This window comes from Hyposmocoma kahamanoa, unplaced genomic scaffold, assembly GCF_003589595.1.
Source record: "Hyposmocoma kahamanoa isolate Upper Pololo Valley unplaced genomic scaffold, ASM358959v1 66, whole genome shotgun sequence".
NCBI lineage: Eukaryota > Metazoa > Arthropoda > Insecta > Lepidoptera > Cosmopterigidae > Hyposmocoma > Hyposmocoma kahamanoa.
In genome coordinates this window covers 20,812,732-20,836,851 of record NW_020653854.1, presented here as the reverse complement: position 1 = coordinate 20,836,851, position 24,120 = coordinate 20,812,732, and the positions used below count along the sequence as shown (strand labels likewise).

At 35.6% G+C, this 24,120-nt stretch overlaps 2 protein-coding genes across 2 annotated transcripts; one reads left to right on the top strand and one right to left on the bottom strand.

Moving 5' to 3' along the window:
• Window positions 1-4,580: 4,580 nt before the first annotated feature.
• Window positions 4,581-13,245, top strand: LOC113232050 (cell death abnormality protein 1-like). Its single transcript, XM_026466674.1, has 6 exons — window positions 4,581-4,666; window positions 7,957-8,083; window positions 9,431-9,513; window positions 9,675-11,012; window positions 11,095-11,219; window positions 13,146-13,245. Exons 1-6 carry the CDS (start codon window positions 4,581-4,583, stop codon window positions 13,196-13,198), a joined length of 1,812 nt encoding a protein of 603 aa, XP_026322459.1. The 3' UTR covers window positions 13,199-13,245.
• Window positions 13,246-14,206: 961 nt separating this feature from the next.
• LOC113231760 (von Willebrand factor D and EGF domain-containing protein-like) lies at window positions 14,207-24,120 on the bottom strand. The gene is made up of 9 exons (XM_026466278.1): window positions 24,004-24,120; window positions 23,325-23,488; window positions 21,658-21,780; window positions 19,845-19,890; window positions 18,094-18,403; window positions 17,593-17,773; window positions 17,045-17,185; window positions 15,528-15,809; window positions 14,207-14,454 (listed from the first exon to the last, which is right to left on the bottom strand). Exons 2-9 carry the CDS (start codon window positions 23,471-23,473, stop codon window positions 14,268-14,270), a joined length of 1,419 nt encoding a protein of 472 aa, XP_026322063.1. The 5' UTR covers window positions 23,474-23,488; window positions 24,004-24,120; the 3' UTR covers window positions 14,207-14,267.

Here is a 24,120-nt window from a genome sequence, read left to right as displayed (position 1 = left end):
GTGTCTCGACTACAACGATATCTAGTACTACAAATGCAACAGATACAGATATTTATGTACACACACATATAGCAGAACCAAGAACTACCGAAACAATTAGTGTTTCGAACAGAACCACTACAAATTCACATGCTCACGTTTATCCTGAATCCACTACTGCAGAAACAAATACTGCTGATTCAGCAACTGTAGACACGCTTAGTGTCTCGACTACAACGATATCTAGTGCTACAAATGTAACAGATACACATGTTTATGCACACACACATATAGCAGAACCAAAAAGTACCGAAACAACAAGTGTTTCGAACAGAACTACTACAAATCCACATGCCCATATTTATCCTGAATTTACTACTGCAGAAACAAATACTGCTGATTCAGCAACTGCAGACACACCTAGTGTCTCGAATGATTACTATGAACCAATTTATCTGGACCCAATGACCACGGAGGTCAGTACAGCAGTGGCAACTACTTCTGAGATATCAAATACAACTTTCGAAATCACAACTATAGACGAAACAACGACTGAGACGTCTATTTACGTGGATTTGTCTACATATGAAACCACTGAGGCAGAAGCATCAACCACACAAGTCACTAGGGAACCGATGTATAAAGCAACAAAGACAGCCAGTATTTTATATACAACTATAGACAATACTTCAGGAATTACTGCAACAACTTCAAAAATGTTAAGCTCTCCTAGGTTAGCTATTACTAAAGATTTTGCAATAGGCACTCCTATTGCGAAATCTTTTCATATTTACATACAGAGTATTAAAAATTAATTTCTGTGTTTAATAGATTTCAAGGAAACAGGTCATTGATTCATTATTGATTAGTTATATGTTTTTATCGTTTGCAGTTCAGCAGCTAACACAGATGATGCAAAGGAAAAGTTTCGGAAAACTGCAAGTATAGTAATTGTTGCGTTAGTAATTGTCATAGTTGCATTGATAATTGTCATCAGCTGCATAGTTTACAAGCGGCATAGACATGGAAGCTACGACGGTAAGCCTTTTTTATAAATCTTGAAAGATAAAATCTTGCCACGTACACAGATATTTAAAACAAAACTGCTTTTAATATCTTCATTTTTCTGATCTGTCTGTGGCATCGTAGCCACTCATTTTGAAGGCTGGTTTTACCGTCATGGTGCTTAGCTGTGATTGATGAACATTTGATTAGCTGTTTAAAGATCCTCAGTTCTTTTCAAAATTAAAGCGATGCCACACGAGCAATGCGGTGTCGCAATGTAACGCCGCTGACGAAGCCCTCTTCGCTTCGTCTCCGGGCCCTTTGTCCGATGCTGTTTCTTAGCGTGGGGGTCTCAGCCATAACATGAATAATTACTTTATATCTATTTTTTTTGTAGTATCAAGTGATGGGACGAACAAGTCATGCGCCTGATGATAAGTTACACTCCTGTCCATAAGAGTTGCAGTGCCACTCAGAGCTTTAAATCGCAAAGATCTGAGAGGCACTGCCACTGTGCCCGTCACCCTCACCCTGAGACATAAATAGACAAGTCCCATGTGCCTGTAATTTCATCAGCACCCTTAACCCTTCAAAACCGAAGCACAGTAATGCTATATTACTGACTGGCAGCAGAAATAGACGAACTCTTTCACAAGGAGCTCTACTGCTACTAAAATTTCTATTTGTCCGATCGACTTGATATGTTGTTTAAACCCTATGACATTACCATAACATGGTAATCGTGATCTGATGCTGAGACCAGAACAGTCTGTTGTTTATCCAATCCCAAGTTGGCTTACAAATGTTTACCTTATTGAGTTGTTGGAGTAGATACATAGACACTGTTTTTAAAATTTAAGTTTTATTTACAGCATTTTGAAAATGATTGTTAATCGAGCATCTTGTGTTTCAGTGAGAAACTCCACAGTGGGCAACGATATGGAGATGGGGAAGAATGTGGGTAACGGGAATTAGTAAAGATTATGACTGGAAATAATGTAACTACTATTGATAAATTATGTTTATGAGGAAACTGCTGATTGCGATACTCATAAATTAGCTTTATAGATTGGTAACACCGCAGTTATGTGTAACTTGTGAAAACTGATTATAACACAGATTGTCACACAGATTTGGTTTGTGTTACGAAATATTGTTTAGTTTCAATGTTCGATGTTCATAATATGTGTTTGAGTTAAACAAAGTGAGCGGTAAAATCTTAATATGTATAAGTCTGTTCTAAATAAATTATTGTAATATTATTAAGTTTATTCAATATCGCGATGTTTTACTATCATGATATTAATTTTTTTGTGAAAATACTCTCTAGTCTACTAGTTTGTTATAATTATTAATGCAAAGACCCAACACAAAGAACAATTCATTCCATTCGTTTGGACATTACGGCTACGGAACGAACCGGGACTCCGATTCAGAACTCTTCGATATTTTAACCGAATCGTTCGATTGGATGTCGTTCTCGAATCGAAGGGTGCTTTCCGAGCTATTCGGAATATTCCGAGTTAAACGTTCGATTCGGATTCGGATACGAGATCGTTATTCAACAACGTTTATGAAGTTAGTCGGCGAATATAGATTATATGAAAAATGAAAGCCTTTTATATACATTTTTAAGACTTTAAAGGCCTAAAACATAGGAATGGAATTAGTCCCGCTTTAAATTAATAAAATTGAACAAAATCCAGATATTATTTAAAATAATAAAGGATTTCCATATTACATTCTTGCTTTGTAAACAATAGGACGTTCGGTAACTTTCATTCGATAACTATGTTTTGAATAACGTTTGTAGCCTTTGCCGGTCGAGAAGTTTGAGTAATCATACGGGTGTGACGTCATTTCGGTTCGGTTTCGAATGCGGTAGTTTGACGTTCGATTCGGGTGTTGCATCGGAAGAAAATCGGTCGACAACTGAGTTATCGTAAGGTTCTGAATCGACCCCCTGGTTAAGTTTGTTGCATAGCTTAGTGCGTCAACCAAGGGGTATATTGAAGGCGCTGGTTCGTATCCAGCCGGATCGAATGAATTTTTCTTTGTGTTCGATCTTTGTATTAATAATTATAAGTACATAATTGTTAACGGTTTTTCGTTTTTATTTCACATTACCTAAAATGTATGCAATATACCAGTTTTCAATGTTTTTTGTTAAAAGTGTGTGAAGGTAATCTCTTGGAAAAGGAATTTACTTTTCCAGAACACCGGCGAATCGATAATGCGATACAGTTAATTACAATGTGATACGATTTACGAAACTATTGTATAATTATGAGATTCTACTGTCTACAGTTTTTTTAATAATACCATGTAATGGGACGAGCACGTCGTATATAAGCAACACGCCTGTCCATAACAATTGCATTTTAAATCACAAAGATCTGATGGGCACTGCCACTGCTTCCGTCATTTAGCGACATAGTTCAAATGTCCCTTTTTGGAGGGACACAAAACCAAAACGCACTAATGCTTACATTACTGCTTGGGGGCAGAAATAAGGAGAAAGTACTTCACTGGATGAACTCTATGACTAGATGACAACCTTAAGCCTCACAAGATTCTGTTTTATCATTAGATTAATAGAATACCATTAATAGTACGAGCTGGTTAAAATATTAATAATATTTAACAAATGTGTAATTGAATTAACTGAATTATTGTAAAACAATGATGACCAAATATTGAAATAAATAGTGACTAATAAACTGACATTGTATGGTTTTATCAAGGGACTCTTATTCAACCACCGGATGTATTGATCGGTCACCACACCTTCGAAAGTTTTTAGGATAAGTCTAGTAATTTTAAATCACTCCTAGGAAGTCTAGTAATTTCATAGGACTCCTAGCACAAGTATATATTTACTTAAAAGGAGTTTCGAACCCTGAATTGTAAACTAGGCCCAAGTTAAAGTAAATAAACATTTTTATTTATTTATTATTTATTATCACTTGGCATCCACATTAAAAATTCAAATCTGGTTTGATTTATAAATCAGTACCAACGGAGATTGGATCACTAGTGATCGTGACTGAGTTTCAAAATATACAAAACAATATTATTTTTGTTACAATCCGTGCACACGAGTTGGATTAGATATTGCACCAAAAGGGAAGCTGCCGAATCAACACGCATATACATATATAAAATGAAAGCACAGCAGGTGCATCGATCACGAGGCGCTCGATCAGTACACGTATTGCGTTTACTTGGCCAATTTAATTTTTAATCTATCGCTGGGATTTCTCACGTCGAACGATTGTCACTTATTTTTAATCACTATTTTGGTAATTTTACTTTTTGAATTAAATTAGTTATAAAAGTTTTTGGTTTTTTGTCGAGCCTTCCAGTAACTGCAGTTAACTCAATGATCTTACATCATTGAGTTAACTGCATTCGCGTCTAAACATATTGTTGTTTTCTTCTGTCTTGTTTGACACACTAAAGTTACTAATTCACGTCCACGATTTATGAAAATCATGGACACACTATTTAATAGCTATACTACAGAAGATAAACAATATCCCGTGAGTTTTGTATTCTCTGTTGTGCAACCAGACTTGAAGTGAACAAGTAAAAAAATGGTATTCAGATGTTTAAGTTTGTACTTATTCGTGTCATTAACGTTGTACGACGTGGATTGCCAGATTTGTCAAGAACGTCAACTGTAAGTAGCTCTATATAAACAACTATATTCTACAAACAAGAAAATATGGAAAATGACAACGGGTGGGGTCAGTCTTATTGCACTTTTTCACCTAGATGTTTGAAAATATGTTGTATATTTTTGATAGGTCATACGATATATGTTAAGACGGATAGGACACCGTCTTAAAGATGACATCTAATAATAATAATTGTTAGCTTACATTATATGGTATAACTAACTGCCTCCGAGGCGAACAGTTACCATGCTCGTCGACGACACAGAGGTCCCGGCTACGACGCTGAAGTCCCGGGTTCGATTCCCGGGCCGAGAGAAATATTTGTATGGCCCACATTTATATCTCTCGTGAGGTTGGATGTAATTTGTGGTTGTCTATGTGTGAATCCATGGCACCTGCATACAGAATTTTCCCTAGTGCGGGGGGGGCTAAGAGTGTGTGCGTATTTATTTTTATTTATATATATACATATATATATATACCTAGTTTTGTTTTTGACAACATGTCATTGACTCAAGATAGGGTGAAATAATGTATTTCATGAAGAAGTTAAAAGACATTCAATTTTTTAGCAATTGTTCAAAAACTATTTGAAATAAGTATGAAGCATGCAACAACTCGAGGCATATACAGTATGGAGCATGTTAACAAGCGCCACAAAGAAAATAAACGAACATAACCTGACGTTATCCATCCCTAATGATCAAAAACTGACTTTTCAGTTTTTATTATTAATTATAATGAACACTATAATATTGAATGGATTTATTATTTTTATTTTGTACTTAATAAAGTGATAGTATTATAGCAATAAATTATTGTTACTAACAGTTCTGCTAAAAAGTATTTGTGTTTGTAAACCGAATAATCTCAGTACAGAGTACTAAAAAAAGCGACTTCAAAAGTACGTGGAATTACGTCTATTTGCTAAGTTTCATTGAAATATCTCCTAGTTCGCCACTAAACAGGACTTGATATTGGAGATAATAAAAATAGGTTCTCACTACGACACTACTCAAAGCATATCGAGAGACAAACGCCTTGAATTGGAGAAATAGCAAAATCAACTAAATAATTGCTAAAAGTAATTGCTCCGAAATTAAAGTTAGGCGCTATTTATAAAAATGAATCTGCATGCGTGAACAGCCACCCTTTGAGGGGGGGATTTTCTTCAAAATGTAATGGGACCACTATGGAAATACCCCCTTTCCAACAAAAAAAGAATCATGACAATCGGCTCACAAATACCGGAGTTATCGCGTAACATACATACAAAAAAAAAGAACATACAGTCGAATTGAAAACCTCCTCCTTTTTTGAAGTCGGTTAATAAATAAAGGGGTAGCCAAAGGATGTGCAACCCGGAATCATTGCCAATAGGATAAAAATCTTTCTACTGGAATGTTTTTCTTGAGTGTATCTTATTAAATATGGTGTTTTAAATAAAAATGATGATTGGATAATATTTTGTTCGTACATGCACACATATTAATACAAAATATAAAAACATCTTGCATTCTTTTTTTAGACATTTTCACGTTTCCACTATTCTTTAAATCTTTTTTGTAACGGTATCAACTTTGTTTACATTTTTGGACTTCGATTTCATCTCAGAGTTTGTTTATTTTATTTTATAGTTACACTATGTGGCACGCCTATTTTCACAAAGGGACGGCTTGGATTGTAGTTCATTATATGAGATGATATCTAAAAATTTGTAATTGTACTTAGTTGTGGAAAATCACTCAGAGGATGAAATCATTTATTAAGTATTATTAACATAGGCTTTACTGACACAATTGTGGACCTAATAATTATGTTGCCAGAAATATAAATAAATAAAACACATGAATATATTAGGGGTTAAAGTATGAAATTGCCGTTTCATTGCAATAGGTTCTTTGAATTTTCATAGAATCTCCATGGTTTGAGGTTTTCGAATGAAACTTTTTTCAAATGGTTTCTGTGATTTTTTTTTAAATTTGAAACATTTGAATATCGACTTTCAATTGACAAATTTAGACAAGAAAGATGGATACTGCGAAAATTCGAGTGATTTTTGAATACGAGTTCCGACGCGGAACTAACGCGGCAGAAACAGCCCGCAATATCAATGCTGCGTTTGGAGAGGGGTCTACTAATGAACGCACCGTGCGATTTTGGTTTAAACGCTTTCGTGATGGAAATTTCGACTTAAAGAATGAGTCACGAGGAAGACCGCCCACACAGGTGAATAACGATGAATTAAGAGAGATAGTGGAAGCCGATCCTAGTCAAACTACCCAGGAATTAGCGGCATGGTTTAACGTTACCTTACCCACAATATTGACTCACTTGCGTCAAATCAATAAAATAAAAAAATACGAAAAATGGGTGCCTCATGATTTGACTGATCTGCAGAAAGAAACGCGTGTTGAAACTTGTGTTGCCTTGTTGAACCGATACAGATATGGAGGAATATTGGATCGAATTGTAACATGATTACATGTTGAAAAGTGGATTCTTTATGATAACCGGAAAAGAAAAATGCAATGGATGACCCCAGGTCAAATGCCACAACAGTGTCCTAAAGCAAAACTTACCAATAAAAAGGTAATGGTAACTGTTTGGTGGTCTTAGCATGGTGTTATTCACTATAGTTTTCTCCGATCTGGTCAAGCAATAACGGCAGATGTCTATTGTGCCGAACTCCGAACCATGTTGACAAAACTAGCAGTAAAACAGCCCCGACTCATGAATCGATCTTCACCATTATTGCTCCACGACAACGCGAGACCTCACCACAGCACGAGAAACCATTTTGACCCTTCAGGAACTGCAGCTAGAAACCATTCGTTATCCTCCGTATTCAACAGACCTTGCTCCAACGGACTACCATTTTTTTCGTGATTTGGACAATTATCTACGTGACAAGAATGTATAGATAATAATGGCAACTATTTTGATTAAATAAATTTGTTAAAAATTTAAAAAATAAACAATTTAGATTTTCAGTACAAATCGGCAATTTCATACTTTAACCCCTATTATTTGAAAAATAAGTGCTTTCCTTTGTACTAGTACTCTCTGTGCATTTTTTAAATTGAAATTGAAATGTAACTCTATCTCATGATAAAAACAGTCCAAACTGAGATGTAGCTGTCGTGCTGTTCACTGCACGATGGATATTAACTATGTTGTATATATTTACATAATGCTTGAGGGGTGCTAAACAATTAGTTAAAAAAGTCCTTTAAAATATTTATGAAATGTAAACATTCCTATTGAGGGTTTGAATTTTTTTTTATTTTAGGTATACGTATACAGCTACAGAACTGCGCTGGAAAACTGTGGTGGAACAATATAGCACGACGTGTTGGTGGGGTGGAAAGTGCACCAAAACTCGACAAAGATATGTGCCCACAGAAGGTCTAGTGACGGTAAAAATATTTTTGTTTAGCTTATGGAAGTTCCACTTAAAGTAGATTCCTCTTCACCAAAAACTCAAAGTTAGTGTTTATTGCTTCCATGTGTTATATAGTTCTCAAAATTTTAATACACGATCTCAACATGACCCCGTCAGGGCGCCGCAAATAAAAATATTATAAATATATAAACATAAAAATAAAAACATAAACATAAAAAGAAAATTATCTGTAAAATTTTATAAAACTATTGCAATATAAAATCTAATAATAAAAGTAAGAACGATACTTTATTAAAATATTTTAAGAAATTAATTTTAAAATATAGTGTTACTAACGGTTACTACCATTATTATTATCAATTTAAAGTTTATTTCTCAAAAAACTCTTGTAAGCTGTAATACAATTTTTTATTCGATGGGCTTTAAGATGTTTTATAAATAAACTATACTGCGTTTGGGTTGAGATGTCCTTATGGATTCTGTTAAAGATTTTAATAGCCATTATAAATGGCCCTGTGTTGTCCATTTGCAATTTTGATATAGGTAGAGCGAGTCTATTGTTTATAACTAAGGTTTAACGGTTGAGTGTATGTTTTTATTTACGAATTTGCACCTAATACGCAAGCTACCCTGATGAAAATTGCTAAGTTTCAAATTGCAAAGTTTAAGACGAAGTTTCAAAATCCAAAATCCGTTTGCGTTCTTTATCTTTTAATAGCATTATTGACATTTCCCGACATTCTGAAGGATATTTTATATTTAAAGGAATTTAGGCCCTTAATCAATCGATTCAGCTGTTGCTTTGCAGAAATCAGAAGTGGCTTGTGTTATTTATTTTATTAGTTTTGCACGGAGGGAAGGTGAGCACATTAACTACTGAATAAAAGTGCAGCTATTTTGGACGGTTTAACAGGGTTCACGGAGCAGCAAATTAACTTACTTCCATTTTTCTCAATGTCGTATGTCCTTGATTAGGACCGCATTTATCTCATTTAGCTTAAATATATTACAAAATAAAACTAGGAATAATTTGGCACCTTTTTTATGATACAAGAAAGTGACGGGGTGAACAAATCGTGCATCTGTTGGTAAGCGACACAGATCTGCAACTACACCATGGACAAACGCCTACAGCAGTTACAGGGTCACTCAGAGCCTAGAGCATATCTTTACATTGCATATCTATACGATACATTGCAAATATCTGAGGGGCACTGCCACTGCGCCACTCTGAACGCAATGCTCGCTTTACTGCTAGGCGGCAAAAAGAGTAGTAAGGTGGTAGTACTTTCCTGAAGAAACTCTTTCACATGGAGCTGTACTGTTACTAAAGAATGTTCCTTCAATTAAATTGTTACAGAAACAAAACTGGCGAACCGTCGAAGTTTGTTGCGAAGGCTACACCCACGAAGACTCGGAGGACGAGTTAGGGGGAGAGGACACGTATGTACTTTTATCACTTATTGAATTTTATATGTAATAATACCTATTTATATCGAATCGTAAATGAACGGGGCTTTATGATTCATTACACACTTAAAATTCTCTACACATCTAAGAATCTTTGACCAAAATATGAAATACTTATTGTATGTCGTTTTCAGGCCCATTTGTAGCCCAATTTGTGAGCCGTCATGTGTCAATGGTTATTGCCAAAGTCCCGATGTTTGTGCCTGCAACGGCGGATATATTACCAATCCATCCAATTTATTTCACTGCACGCCGTATTGCCCAGGAGACTGTGAACATGGCGAATGTACAGCACCGAATATATGTGAATGTTTGCATGGTTATGCAAGAATCAATGGAACATGTCAACCAATTTGTACAACAGCTTGTATAAATGGTAAATGTGTGGCTCCAGATACATGCGAATGCTCTGAAGGTTACCAATCCGAAAACGGTATTTGCAAACCTTATTGTGAATTTTGTGGAACCGGTTCCCATTGCACAAGTCCAGGTGAATGCACTTGTGATGAAAACTATGAGTATATTAACGACAGTTGTAACCCCATCTGCATAAGCAGTTGTAACGGTGGAACTTGTGTAGCTCCAAACACATGCGAATGTTCAGCTGGATATGAACTTAATAACGGGACATGTACACCATTATGTCCGAGTTGTGAACATGGACATTGTGAAATTCCATTCGAATGTACTTGTGACACAGGATACGTTTTGGAACTAGGCGATAATTTTGAATTTTCATGTCAACTCAACTGTACCGTCGACTGTGGAAATGGGAAATGCATTGCACCGAATGTATGTGCTTGTGACTCGGGTTACATTCTAAAAGAATCTTGTGTTCCTACATGTTGCGAACCGTATTGTTCCAAAGGATGTAAATTCGGAACATGTATGGCTCCAGAATTTTGTGAATGTGATTCGGGGTACATCATCGGTTTGAACACTTTTGAATGTGTTCCTAAATGCGATTACGATTGTGGTCGTGGAAAATGTGTCGCTCCTAATATTTGTCACTGCGATTATGGATATGGACAGAATGAAACTGCTGAATTCATCGATGAGCCTATGTGTAAACCGATTTGCAAGAACTGCGAGGGCACTTGCGTCGCACCTTATGAATGTGTTTGCGATCCAAATTACGTTGCAATAAACGTTACAGAAGATGGTGGCAAGTGTGACTGTTTTATAAATTGTAATAATATTATCTCCATAGAATGCCAAAAAACTATTTGTCACGAAATTGTTCAAATAAAAAAAAAATATCCTCTGTTGGGCGAACAATCAACTTATCCAACTATGAACTTACGCACTACAACTAATGGAGAGTTTACATCTACATTTGACTTTACTACTGAACAGTACCTTGTTACAACTGAAATGGAATTCCCTTCGTCGTCAGTTATAGAATCATCGACAAAATTTATTCTTGTAGAAAACAAAAGCCTTCAAGAGGGACAGAGTGCTAATAAGAAAAGGTGAGGTTTTTGTAACGAATGGTTAAACATCTTTAAATAACCATAGATAATGGACCAAAGTATAATACTAAAATGTTTTCAGCTCATCCCTCGTCTGGATTTTCTACGTAGTGGCTGCTGTATTTATATTATTGGTGATAATAGCATTAGCTGTTATTCTGATAAAGAAAATGGGATATGTCAGCGGTGGCAGTTACGTCGTTGAAAGTAAATAGAATACTTTTAATTATGTATAATCTATAACTTATATTTCTATAAATATCATTGACTTACAATTATATGGACGTCGGGTCCGCGCTTAAAAGTGTCCGAACTTATAGGGCGTTAAAATCGTATACAGAGCGTCATTCACGCTCTAGTCTTTGTTTGTTCGACTGACAGCGAAGCAAGCAAAATTAGACAGTACTGCTATGATATCACAATTTAAATTCAACGTTTTAGCTTTTTAATATTCCTTGACATGTCGGTACGTTTAAATAGGTTGACTTGGAACATTTTTTTCGTGGTTTTTGTATTAGACCCGTCGTCCATTTATTTGTAAGTCAATGAAAAATACTAAATATTTTACTTTGTATAACTTTGAACTGATGAACATTGTTCATTTTTCATTTCGTTATTTTATTAGAATTTACAAATAGAACTATGTACTTAGTGTTGACTAACCAATCAAGATTCATTGGTACACGTAGAGACAATATAAGAATGATAAGCAGTCTATTGCTGTAACTAACTGTTCATTATAATTATCATACTGTAGTAACCATGGTTTAACGTTTGATGCAGAATAGCTACATGTAAAAAGATGTTGGCGCCTGTAACAACAATGTTCTGTTTAAGCTAATTTAATGTTTGTTTTAATATTTTGAAATATTTAGTAGAGAGAAAATAATTTATAATTGGGATAAACAACATATATCCATTTTCGTATTTAAAAAAAAAAGGTTATATTGTAGAAACAGGTCTTCTTAACTCGGTGTGACTTTTTATTCTTCACATATTACAGAGCAGTTTCGTATTCCTTAGTCACGGTATTATCCAGCGGTTCATGTTCTATGGTCAAGGGTTGACAGGCAAAAGGCAATTAGAAAAAATGGAACTAGTTTTTCGGATCAAAATTGCGTTTTTTTTTAATAACATCAAGTGATAAGCTACACGCCTGTCCATAACAGTTATAGTGCCACTCAGAGCTTTAAATTGCAAATATCTGAGAAGCACTACCACCGCGCCCGTTACCATGTGTGCCTATGCGTGATTTTACCAGCACCCTTACCCTTCAAAACCGGGGCACAGTAATTCTCCTTGGCGGCAGAAATAGGTAACAAGCAACATATTTTATGCCTTGCCTTAAATTACAGGAAGGTAGCAAGGCGCTTATTAAATAATAAGAGATTTTGTATGTTCAGTAATAGAAATAAATATAAATAATTTATTCCAAAAAGAAACCACACAGCGTACATACATTGAATGATTACGGTATTTAAATAAAAAAGAAAAAGAAAAAGAAAAAACATAGTAAATAATAATAATAATAATAATAATAATCCAAGTATTTATTTCCAAGTCTTAGTTAACAGCAAAACATAAAACTAGGATATGGTTAGATCATTACAAGATAATTATATTCCCTGATTCTCAAAGTAGGTTTAACATCTTGTGACTCTTATTGGTTTAACAGCTAGTGTTCTTCCGTACAGTAAAGAAATAATAAATGATAATTGCAGAACCGGATTTTTATGTTGTGTGAAATGTAAATGAAAATTTTAGTACGACAGTAGTCTAGCAATCCTACCAAATTATATTATAAAGAAGAAAGAAAGTATTTCATCGAGACTTCGAATTGTATGTAGATGGGTCTCCTATACCGGTTATATGTATGGTGAGCGTATCAAGATAGACCAGTGCCTTTATGACGAGTTTACTGTAACAGATGTCGCTCGCGATCGCGTAAATAACTTCACAATTTTGTATGGCAAATTATACAGCGCCCCTAACGGTCACAAGAAGAAACTACATTTTACGCGGTCGCTAGCAATAACTCACTGTAATCTCATGGCAAGGCACTGGAAGAAATAGGTGAGGTCAGTTTCATTGTCGATATTATATATTCGATATTTATTTTTATTTTTATTTCAGATAAACACGTTACGGAATCGTCGCAGAACGATTTTGATTTGGTTGTGCGGTGATATCAAAAAAACTACGTACGTCTCTTAATTCTACTTATTGTACACACCAATATTTATTAATAGGAATTAATTTGAAAATTCAATAAAATATTATTATGATTACCTATTTAATTTTTTTTTATTTTGAATTATGTGTGATGTAGTTGTAGAAACAATTACGGTTCGAATTAGCTATACAATTGTTGTTACTGAAGTTGAAATTTTGCCATACAAATTTCAATCCTCGTTTCGCTTTGCCGGTGGAAAAGCAACCTTATACTGTTTTTCTTATCAATCGGTCAAGTCACTATAGAGGCGATGAAGTGATAAGACCTCCTAATTAAAAATTTGGGTTTTGTAAGGAGTTTCTTATATTCAAGCTCCATTATTTAAGAAAAACATGTCATAAGTCTCAATTGCTTCCAACTAATTTTGAAAACTAAAACTCAAAACATATTTTCTTTCAATTTCTTTACCATTCTTCTTTTTTCTTTAGATATTGAACCTTCATCATCGTAGATTGTTTGGTCATAGACTGAATGAATAAAATATGTCAGGTATAGTACATATCGCTATACGGAAGTTACAGTTTATCGGATGTACCATGACGAGTGTTCTGAAGAACTGTTCAACCTTATCCCGCTCTCCCCTTTCCTGCTCCACGAACCACGAACCACGTGTACTGGCCTCCGTAGTCGCCGCTTTACAACTAGCCGTATTCCATCGCGAACTACAAGATGTGGTGGCACCTTCGTCTGTAGCACAGTTGACAAACTACCTTTCAGGGCACGTATTCCCTCCGTCTTACGATATGGAGTTCTTCAAACGAGGTGTGAAGAGGCATCTTGCAGGCGTGCAGTGTGGCTAGGGCAGTGGTTGTATCAACACTGCACTAAGTTATTTCACGTTTGGATTCCACTTTCCATTTTACATTAGGTGGAATGGAGTCATCTCCCTGTCACGTATAAAAAAAAAGTGTCGGTGCAGCATCTGCATCTAAATATTTAAATGAAACAACGGTGTCTGTCGTACAGAAAGTTATTTTTATTAAAAAAAAATACTAAAGAATTTCGAATACCATTACAAAATCTTAGTATGCGTTATCAGGGATCATATAAACGAGGAGCTCGGCTACGTTTAAGCTTCTCTTTTCGCGTCTAATACAGACAGCGCGACCCTTCACGCTGCGGTCCTTGATGTAGCCGATGTTACAGATACAGAAGTTGGGTGCTGAACATACTCCATTGGGGCACCCGCCGGGGCAGCTAGGAATGCACCTAAGACAATAAAAAATTGAAAATTAAAAATCGTTTTGTGCCGTGGAGCTTAATCATTTGATTTAAATATTATAAAGGTGTCATCTATTAAAGGTTTATAGCGACGTATTTGAATCGTGAAATTCTGGGAGTGTCATGTTACTAAATTGTTTCAATGCATAAATAATATTACGATGTTTTTACTACCATGACATTAAATTACATTTCACCGACATCAAAAAAGGAGGAGGTTCTCCGGCATTTGTGAACCTTTTGATGATTCTTATTTGTTGGAAAGAGGGTATTTCAGTGTTGGTCCCATTCAAGTTTGAAGAAAATATTACCTTAACCTTTAAGGGTGACAAACTAGAGGATGAATCCGTTTTCACGCATTTTCTGTTAAACTCCGAACTTTCCAATAAAACTTGGGAAACGGATGTAATTCCACGAATTTTTGAAGTCGGTTTTTTTTATTAAAAAGTTATACTCGTAATTTGGGAAATTATTCCACTAGTTTGTTATATTGTTAGAAAGATCGAACACAGAAAAATTCATTTAATCCGGCTGGACTCGAATCATCGCCTTCACCATATTGTGACTGACGCTCTCCAAATGAAGCTACGGAACGAATTAGCAGACCTCACGAATTTTTTTGTCATTGTTTTTGTTTTTATTATAACCAATAACAAAAACATTTTTAACGACATTTTTTGGCACGTTGGCGAAGGCGCTGTTTCGAGTCCAGCTGGATCGAATGAATTTTTTTTGTGTTCCTTGTATTAATAATTATAATATAGGTATATGTTGTAAACAAGATCAGGTCAGTATGCTGATTTTGATTGAAATCGGAATAGAACCGATCGGGTAGTCTATCCGAGTCTCGAAATCAGACGGGTTTCCAAGCGAGAAGATGAAAATGATTCCTACTATATCTTTATAATTTGTGAATTAAATCAACTATTGCTCCGATTTGAAAATTCAAAAGTTTCCAATCGGCCAGTTGTGAATCGCAATTAGGCGCCTCGACTCGGAAGACTCAGGTACTAAGAGTGACGAGTAACCATTTACTATCAAATATGTATTAGGAAACTCACATGAATCCACTAGGATCGCTCTGATCCGGCACATATCCAGCATTGCAGCTACACTTGTTATTTCCGATACAGAATCCGTTCAAACAGGGTTGAGCGCATTGTGGAACGCCTTGAGGTAAAGGATCAGTACCATTCAGATTCTGAGGGAGTAAGGGGTACAGATTATGAGGTTGAGTTGGTTGGTAGAACGTCTGATCAGGCTGATAGGGTTGACGTGGTTGTGGGCGGACTGGAGGATCGCAAACATTCGGCGATACACATCGACTTGCCGGTCCGCACGAACTGAAAATTTTAATAAACATTTGTGTATAAACATGAGCAAGCAATTTTTTTTTTATAATAATAAGTGACGGGAGGAACACGTCGTGCAATTGATGGTAAGCTAGACGCCTATCCATAACAGTTGCAGTGCCTCTCAGAGCTTTAAATCACAAAGATCTGAGGGGCACTGCCACTGCGCCCGTCACCCTGAGACATAAGTTGACAAGTCCCATGTGCCTGTAATTTCACCAGCACCCTCACCTTTCAAAACGGGAACACAGTAATGGTGACATTATTGCTTGGCAGCAGATATAGGTAAGGTGGCAGTACTTCTCTGGATGAACTCATTCACAAGGAGCTCTACTACTACTTAATACTTTGTTATAGTGTGAAATTGTATAACTTAAGTATATATATATTTTTTCAATCTCATGGCTATTTGGAATTAGAATTCTCATACAAATCACTATTGGCTGGCCGCCTCGATTATGTAAATATACATATACTCTTTGTATACTATAGACAAATTCAATGTAGAATAAGCGCGTTTACGCATCCGATTCGTATTTGTTCCCATTCCGAGACTATACAAATCTAGAAAGCTCAGACCCACTTCGCATGTCGCTTGTGCTCGCTTGTGTAATATCGCTAGTACACTTAGATATAAAATGATACTTCGGACACCTGTGACATTTCGGACCGTCATTTCTCGGATTCGGAACTGAGGTGAATCGGACGTCTTGTGCAAACACGTTAAATAAATGTCCAAAACATGTGAGAAAAGATTCGGTTATTAATAATACTAATCTTGACGACGTGAAGAATTTTTATAATAAAAATTTCAATTCACTAATTATCACTACTGTGTCATCTGTAATGATTGTTGGATTTGAAGGGAGAGATTGCAAACATTCAGGTTATTAAAAAAAATTATAATTTTGTTTATTTTCATCTACTATCGTGCAGTAAGTATTAATAATATGTATCAAAAACATAACTACATATTTGATTAAAAAATCATACGTATCAATCCAGGTAAGTATTACTTGTACATATGCCTATTACCTATTTAGCATTTAAAATCCATTTCCAGAGCTATCCTAAATAATGAGCATTGAGAAAAATGTTCTTCTTCTACGCCATCATTGTTTGCCAAGCAACGTTTGGTTATTAAACATTCTATGTCGGATTTGGCCAGCAAAAGTTAGTAAAACTTCATAATATGGGCCAGAAATGTGGTGTAAAAATTTACTTACGGATAGCACTGAGGAATACACTGTCCCTGATAATCTCTGGCGTAGCCTTGGTTACAACGGCATTCATTGGGCCCGACGCATTCGCCGTTAGTGCAGGAGTTGCATATCGGTTTGCAGCCATTTGGAGTACTATGGTAACCGCTGTAGCGTAATGCATTTAACGTCAGTATTAAAATTAGTGCAGATTTTACCCACAACAAATTAAAGTTCTTTACCATTAAAAACCTTTGGGTTCTTATTAGATAATTGTCATATGCTCTATACACGAGTCTATTAAATATGTAGTGATAATAAAATAGAAGAATTTCCAATAACATTAAGTACTTTAGGTAGTTTTCTCAATAAACGTTTGCCAATATGGACTATTATTATTTTTGCGCAATATTTTATGTAAATTTTGATTTCTCTTGGTGGTTTCTAAATGCAAGAATCTTTATACACAACCATCACATTTAATCAAACACATCCGTTACGCGTAGTGAGTAAAGCATAAGTTCTTTAATGTTCGGTTTTTTTAATGGTACAATTGTTTCTAAAGTTTAACTCACAATTCACATCGAGGAGTGCAAATTCCTTGTTGATCTTTTGCAAAGCCTTGATGGCAGCGACATTCTCCAGGCGCCACGCAGTCTCCGTTCGTGCAACGGTCACACACCGGTTTGCAAGATCCTTCTGGTGAGGACTTGTAACCCGTTTTGCAGTCGCACGTGTTCGGGGCGGTACAATTTCCTGAATATGAAATTGATTTCTTCTTATAATATTTCCTATTTTCAGGACTTAAAAGTTAATCGATTATTTCCAACATCAGTAATGTAAGGCATAACAAAAAAGATGCATTCTAAGAAGAAATGGGCCAATACTGCTTAATATTATACATAGCGCTTAGAATAGCTTTTAATGTTTAAACACTGTGAGTTGGGAGACTTAAAAGAAGGCAATTACCATGTAATAGCATAGCCATGTGAAGGGGAACTAATTTATTTAGTATATATTTACATTATTATAAGGTATTTTTGTACGTAAATAGTAGCCAATTAACTATTACTTACCAATGCCTCCACAATTTTCCTGACAAGCTGGTATGCAGAATCGTCCACTTTGCAAATCTAGTTTATATCCCTGTTTACACAGACATTCTCCTCCAGAACACTGTCCGTTTTGGCAGCCAATCGGACACGTAGGAGTACAGAAACCAGCCAGATTTTTTACGTGATCAGGGAAGCAGGTGCAAGTATCCGGAGCGGTGCACAAGGCGTTAACGCACTCCTGAGTGCAAACTGGATCGCATTTATAGAAGTTATGGATATTCCTGATGTAGCCTCTGCAGCAGGATCTGATGCGGCTGAGATGTGGTTGAGACTGAAATTTGTAATGTAATGTAAAGTAGTTAATGCAGAGGAATTTAAATTTTCTGTTTATCGTAACAATTTTTTTTTGTTACAAGAAATGAATGTAAACCTTTGTGCCGCTGCTATATGGTCGCTCCTTTTTTGGAGAACTAAGTACATGCATCTCGGATTCGTCGTCGTTCAGCTATTAGCCGCTGGATGGCAGCACAATTATTGAAATTTCAATATAAAACCAAAACGTCGTAACTTGCAATAATAGATATTGATGATATTGAACTTTCAGCGATATGTCAACAAGTAAAGTTTAAATTATATTAGCAGTCCAGAATTTGTTATTTCTTTTGAAATTTTAAACTACGACTAATCATTATAAAGATTTCATAGTCTTTCAAATAGGAATGTCTCAGTCTTGGCGTCAGCGGTTCTAATAGTAACCGGAGGCTTGGCACTTACATTGTTTTTTTTTCTTCAGTGGTCAAGGGCAAGTCCATTTACTTCGACAAACAAAAAACAAAAACAAACTACGTTTCACCTCAATTATCTCATAGATATCAGAGGTCAAAACTCAAAATGGGACCCCTTCACGACTTACAGTATAGTATTCTTTATGCTAGTTTCAAATTTCATGCATATCTGTTGAGTCACGGCTAATGAATTTGTATAAGATCATTAGGAACGGCCGAAACTCTGTTCGGAAAATGAGTAATTTTTTTATGCGGCATGATTTGGGTAGATTGCAAGAAAAAATCTTCGTTCGCTCAGCTCGCTGCGATTTGAAAACTAGATACCTAACCTTTTCATTAAAAAAACCGACCGAACAAAAGTTCGTGGAATTACATCGATTTACCAAGTTTTATAGAAATCGGTTACCGGAAAGTAGGCTAAACCGCACTCATCCCCTAGTTTGCCACCCTTAGAGGTGGAATATTTCCTTCACATTTAAATGGGACCAATGGGACCAAGGAACTCTCTTTCCAACAGAAATCGGTTCAGAATTTTTTTGCCGGAGTTAACATACATACAAAAAAATACAGTCGAATTGAAAAATTTTAAATTTTTTGAAGTCGGTTAAAAATGTCATGCCCATATTGACATCCTCTTAAATATTATCTACAGTCTGCGCTTAATTCCGACATCAAGAAATGTGTTCATAAATTTGCTTCCCTGGATCTTGGAGAATATGAGACGACGTTACATACGCAAGTAATTAATCAGATAAGTATAACTTTTATAAGCAGTAGAGCTCCTTGTACAAGAGCTCGTCCGGGGATGTACTGCCCCTCTTTATCTTTTAAAACCGGAAAGCAGTAATGCTCACATTACTGATTGGTGACAGAAATAGGTACAGCAGTATTACCCAGGACGAACTCTTTCACAAGGAACTATAATGACTACATTGTCATTGTGTCGTAATGTGCAATAAAAAGTCATTTATTCTTTTAAATTCTTACCCCATTCCCAGCTTGTGCTTTGCCATCCCGTACTAAAGTTGCAGTTCTGTTAACAAATAGCAAGTATTACAATAGTGGATATATAATAGTTGTAATTAAAATTTATAAATGCGATTGCATACCGAATCAAAATACTTGCGGAAATGTTATTACGCAACTGTTGCGATAATGTAGAATAACAGAGTCACCACACACGTTGTCGCGAAACCGGCTTGAGCCGTTCAGATAGAGCTTCATGTCCATTGACTTACAAATAAATGGACGACGGGTCTAATACAAAACCCGCGAAAAAAATGTCCCAAGTCAACCTATTCGAAATTTAAATTGTAATGTCATCGCAGTATCGCTCTGTCAGTCGAACAAATGAAGACTAAAGCGGAGTTTGGCGCTCTGTATACGATTTTAGCGCCTTACAAGTGCGGACACTTTTAAGCGCGGACCCGACGTCCATATAATTGTAAGTCAATGTTCATGTCCATGCAATAAGAGCGAAAATAGTAGTGCGTTTGGCCTTCGAATCCTACCTGCATCGAGAGATTTTGCTTTTTATTATAAATATTAACCTAATATGACATTCAGAACATGTACTTACACTGCTACTATTGCATGTACCATTACATGTTTGCAAACCAACTCAAAGTAAGATAATCTTTCATAGGTGAGCAAATTGCACTTTGAAATCGTCACATTGATTAAATAAACTCCACTACTCTATATATCTATCTATATATCTACTCATTTGTACGGCAGATTCCGTTGAGAAGAATGGGCAAGAAATCCTAGGGTTGTTTCTGATGCAGGTTTTTTTACACATTGGCGGATGGTCATTTTATTATATATATATATATATATATATATATATATATAATATATCGTTCTGGAATTTTATCAAAGTTACATTATAAAGACAACAGCTGAACTGTTATTTCGACTTATTCTGTTTTTGGGAGGTTTGTAAATTATTTCAGCGTGCCTTTTAGATCATGTCACGACTCGAGCATCCGCAATGAATATCAGCATCATGTTGAAAACATCAAACATCAATTCATGCGGATCCACGGATGCGGATGAGGATGCTGGTATTCGCAACAACCTCGCTCTAGGGGTTGCTCTTTATAAATAAACATTTGTATTCATTTATCCACAGACCACATAAATACTTTCCGTGATCAAGACAATCTGCTTTTGTTATTCAAGTCTTTTTTGACTATAGTTTTACGCAATGGCGCTTCCACAAATGAATTTGATACCTGAATCGAGACGAAACGTCATTTAATTTGTTTGAAAACTATTCTGCCACATCATTACGGTAATAACTGTGCTCCGATTGGCCAGCCCGAATTCGAAACAATTGACGGGTGTCGTGAATTGTTTCACTTCAAATGCACCAGTTTAACTTGAGCTATGCTATAGTAGACGAAAATTTAAAAATTATGTAAAAATATTTATTACCTATGAAATGTGATTCTGTTTGTTTTGTAATTAGATGTTTTGCTGTTTTTCACACACCACCGAATAGAACAGCCCCCCATAGTTAGAGATATTATCTTTATTACAATAAATACAGAATATTTTTGGAATATACGGAGACGTACAACAGGTCAGTTGTTGGCGCTGTTATGTACTTTTCAGCTTTTTAATTTGTGATTTCAGCGCAAACGATTTAATATTTAAAAGTGATATAAAGCCCATTTATCAGATGAGTTACCAGGGATGGATGGTCCTTATGTCGTATCTGTTTCTGGTTATATACTCGATGCCTTATGCACAATGATTGGTAAGTACTTGATTAAAAATGGTGAGTGATACTTACGGCACTTCAATATAGCAGACTCCAATTTCCAATTTCGCTTGATTTTGTACAAGTGTCATGTTTTGTCTGAAACCGTGAGTAGAGTTTCCGAAATGGCTTTTTTGAGTTCTATTTCCTAAGATGCTGCAAGGAAAAAACATGACATTAAAATTTGTGTGAGGTAGTTAGGCCGGCCATTGAGTTGGTAGATAAAGTTTTTCTGGCTGCAATTAGTGCGTGAAGTCGTAATCAACTTCATGCAGCCGAGACCTCAACTGCATGACGTTGATAACGACGTCAAGCATTAACTACTTGCAGACTCTTGTCTGCATACAGTTAATTGATGAAATCAATCTGTTAGTAGCCTTAATGCGATACCGTGTCGATTATTGTGGTGATTCCCTTATTTTCAGCGCATGCCTCGTTCAGGATATAACGTAAGTGATAACATATACTTTTACGTGGTCTATATAGCGAATAATGTATATTTTACAAACTACTTATCATACCTTATAATATTTTTGTGTAACAGGTCGGGCGCTATGAAAGTCTTAAGTGACTGGGACTAACTGACTTTTTGTAATATTTATAATTATAAAATTGTTATATTAATATATAATTATTTTATATTATATTAATATATAATTATTTTACATTATATTAATATATAATTATTTCAACCAAGTAAGTAAATTACTAGCAAAATAATGTGTCAACATAAGTAGCATTATAATCTGGAACATAACTTTGTAATATCATACTTAATATCAATGTAATTTGATTGTTATATGTTTTGTTTTCGGTAAAATAAATAAATAAATGGAAGACCATCATACTTTCCTTTGTTAATTATATTTAGACAGATTTAGATAGGCACTGTTTTAGATGCTAATTTATAAAACAAATTACAAAATATTTAGTTTTCACCAATTGTTAGGAACTAGTTTCAAGTATGTGGTTTAATAGTGTAAGTTGACAGCTGAACCCCAACTGTCAACTTACAGTCGTCTGGGGCACTCTGGGCAACAATCAGCAAGAACCTTACGCTTATTAACAAATGCTTTGACCACGATGGCAAACATGTCCAATAGTTCTGAAATGCAAGTCTATGCCATCGATAGGACGAGAAAAAGAGGTTGGTAGTATGACGATATGAAACCTTTTTACATTTTTACAAAATAAGGCCACAGCTGTAATATGGCAATTTTTTAGGATAGAGGTTTAAAAATTCTATGAACAAACTAAGAGTTACATACGGCGATTTTCAGCAGTGACTGCATCGATACAAACGCGCGACTGCATCGATACAAACGCGCGATTGCATCGATGTAATCGCCGATAAATCCCAAGTGTGGCGATGGAATCGCGCGTTTGAATCGATGCAGTGGCGCGCTTGCACCACTGCTTAAAATCGCGCGTGTGAGTAAAAGGCGAATCGCGCATCGCGTTTAAAAGTCGTCATGTGTAACCGCTCTGATAGCTTTTTATGTTTAAATATTAAAGTAAGTATAAAATTTCACATATACATAATTTGTTTCATGTACTTCATATTATTTTCATGACGTGCTTGTGATAAAAGCATTTATAATGTATGATCGCTTGTCGCTTAGTCCAATCAATCAAATCTATATATATTTCACAGTTTATAGCATTTATCATTTTGAAGAAAGAATAGAACACAGACTTACTATTCAAGGTTGGCGCTAGAGAGATACTCGAAGTCTCCGTGACCTCCTTTCAAGGACAGAGAGGATTGCTGCACTTGCTGCACGTCGTCGTCATAGTCGTATGCGTATGCGCATGCAATAAGCGCAACGCAGATTAGAACACGCATCATGATTGGTGCTTAACTCTGTTATGAGAAAATTTTAAAAATTTTCATATATTTTTTATTATTCTACACGTGTTTGAATAACGACACTATCTCTTTACTGATCTATTATTATACTACAATATCTCTATTAATATAGCAGTGCCGCGAGCGCTGCTTTATAAATTGGACATAATCAAAATAACAAAGCTTTCGTATATTTAAGATGATGAAAATCTTAATTTAAATGTTTTTATAATTACGAGGTCTGCCATACTATCCCATTTTCTTTAATTGCAATAATTTACACAAACGTGAATACATACCTAACTACTTTGAGTGCATGGATAAGTTGTGATAATAAATCAAAATCACCGTTACGGTAGTATTAAAAAAAAACACGGCACCACTAGATTTAGTGTAATGGTACGGGTAAGACAGGATTCTATTATTATTCTTTGAACGTAAGGCTTTATTAAAATATAAAGGACCTTAAAGCCTATGAGTCAAGGCGGTGAGGCAATAATAAACATGACATAATACCAAACGCAACTTACATGTTGATGGTAGAAGTTGTTCACCGCGGGACCGACTATATCGCACTGAGGTTCCATATTCTATTTCTCGCTATTTAGTCTTATTATTGCGAATCAGTTAAAATTATATCCGGGTTC

What these genes read in the sequence shown, in the direction of transcription:
- LOC113232050 (XM_026466674.1), top strand. Translation starts at nt 4,581, where the DNA reads ATGGTATTCAGATGTTTAAGTTTGTACTTATTCGTGTCATTAACGTTG. An exon ending in CCACAGAAGGTCTAGTGACG is followed by an intron (nt 8,084 to 9,430) that starts GTAAAAATATTT and finishes AAATTGTTACAG; the next exon opens with AAACAAAACTGGCGAACCGT. An exon ending in CAGAGTGCTAATAAGAAAAG is followed by an intron (nt 11,013 to 11,094) that starts GTGAGGTTTTTG and finishes AAATGTTTTCAG; the next exon opens with CTCATCCCTCGTCTGGATTT.
- LOC113231760 (XM_026466278.1), bottom strand. Translation starts at nt 23,473, where the DNA reads ATGATGCGTGTTCTAATCTGCGTTGCGCTTATTGCATGCGCATACGCA. An exon ending in AAGCACAAGCTGGGAATGGG is followed by an intron (nt 18,404 to 19,844) that starts GTAAGAATTTAA and finishes TACAAATTTCAG; the next exon opens with TCTCAACCACATCTCAGCCG. An exon ending in GGAAAATTGTGGAGGCATTG is followed by an intron (nt 17,774 to 18,093) that starts GTAAGTAATAGT and finishes TTTCATATTCAG; the next exon opens with GAAATTGTACCGCCCCGAAC.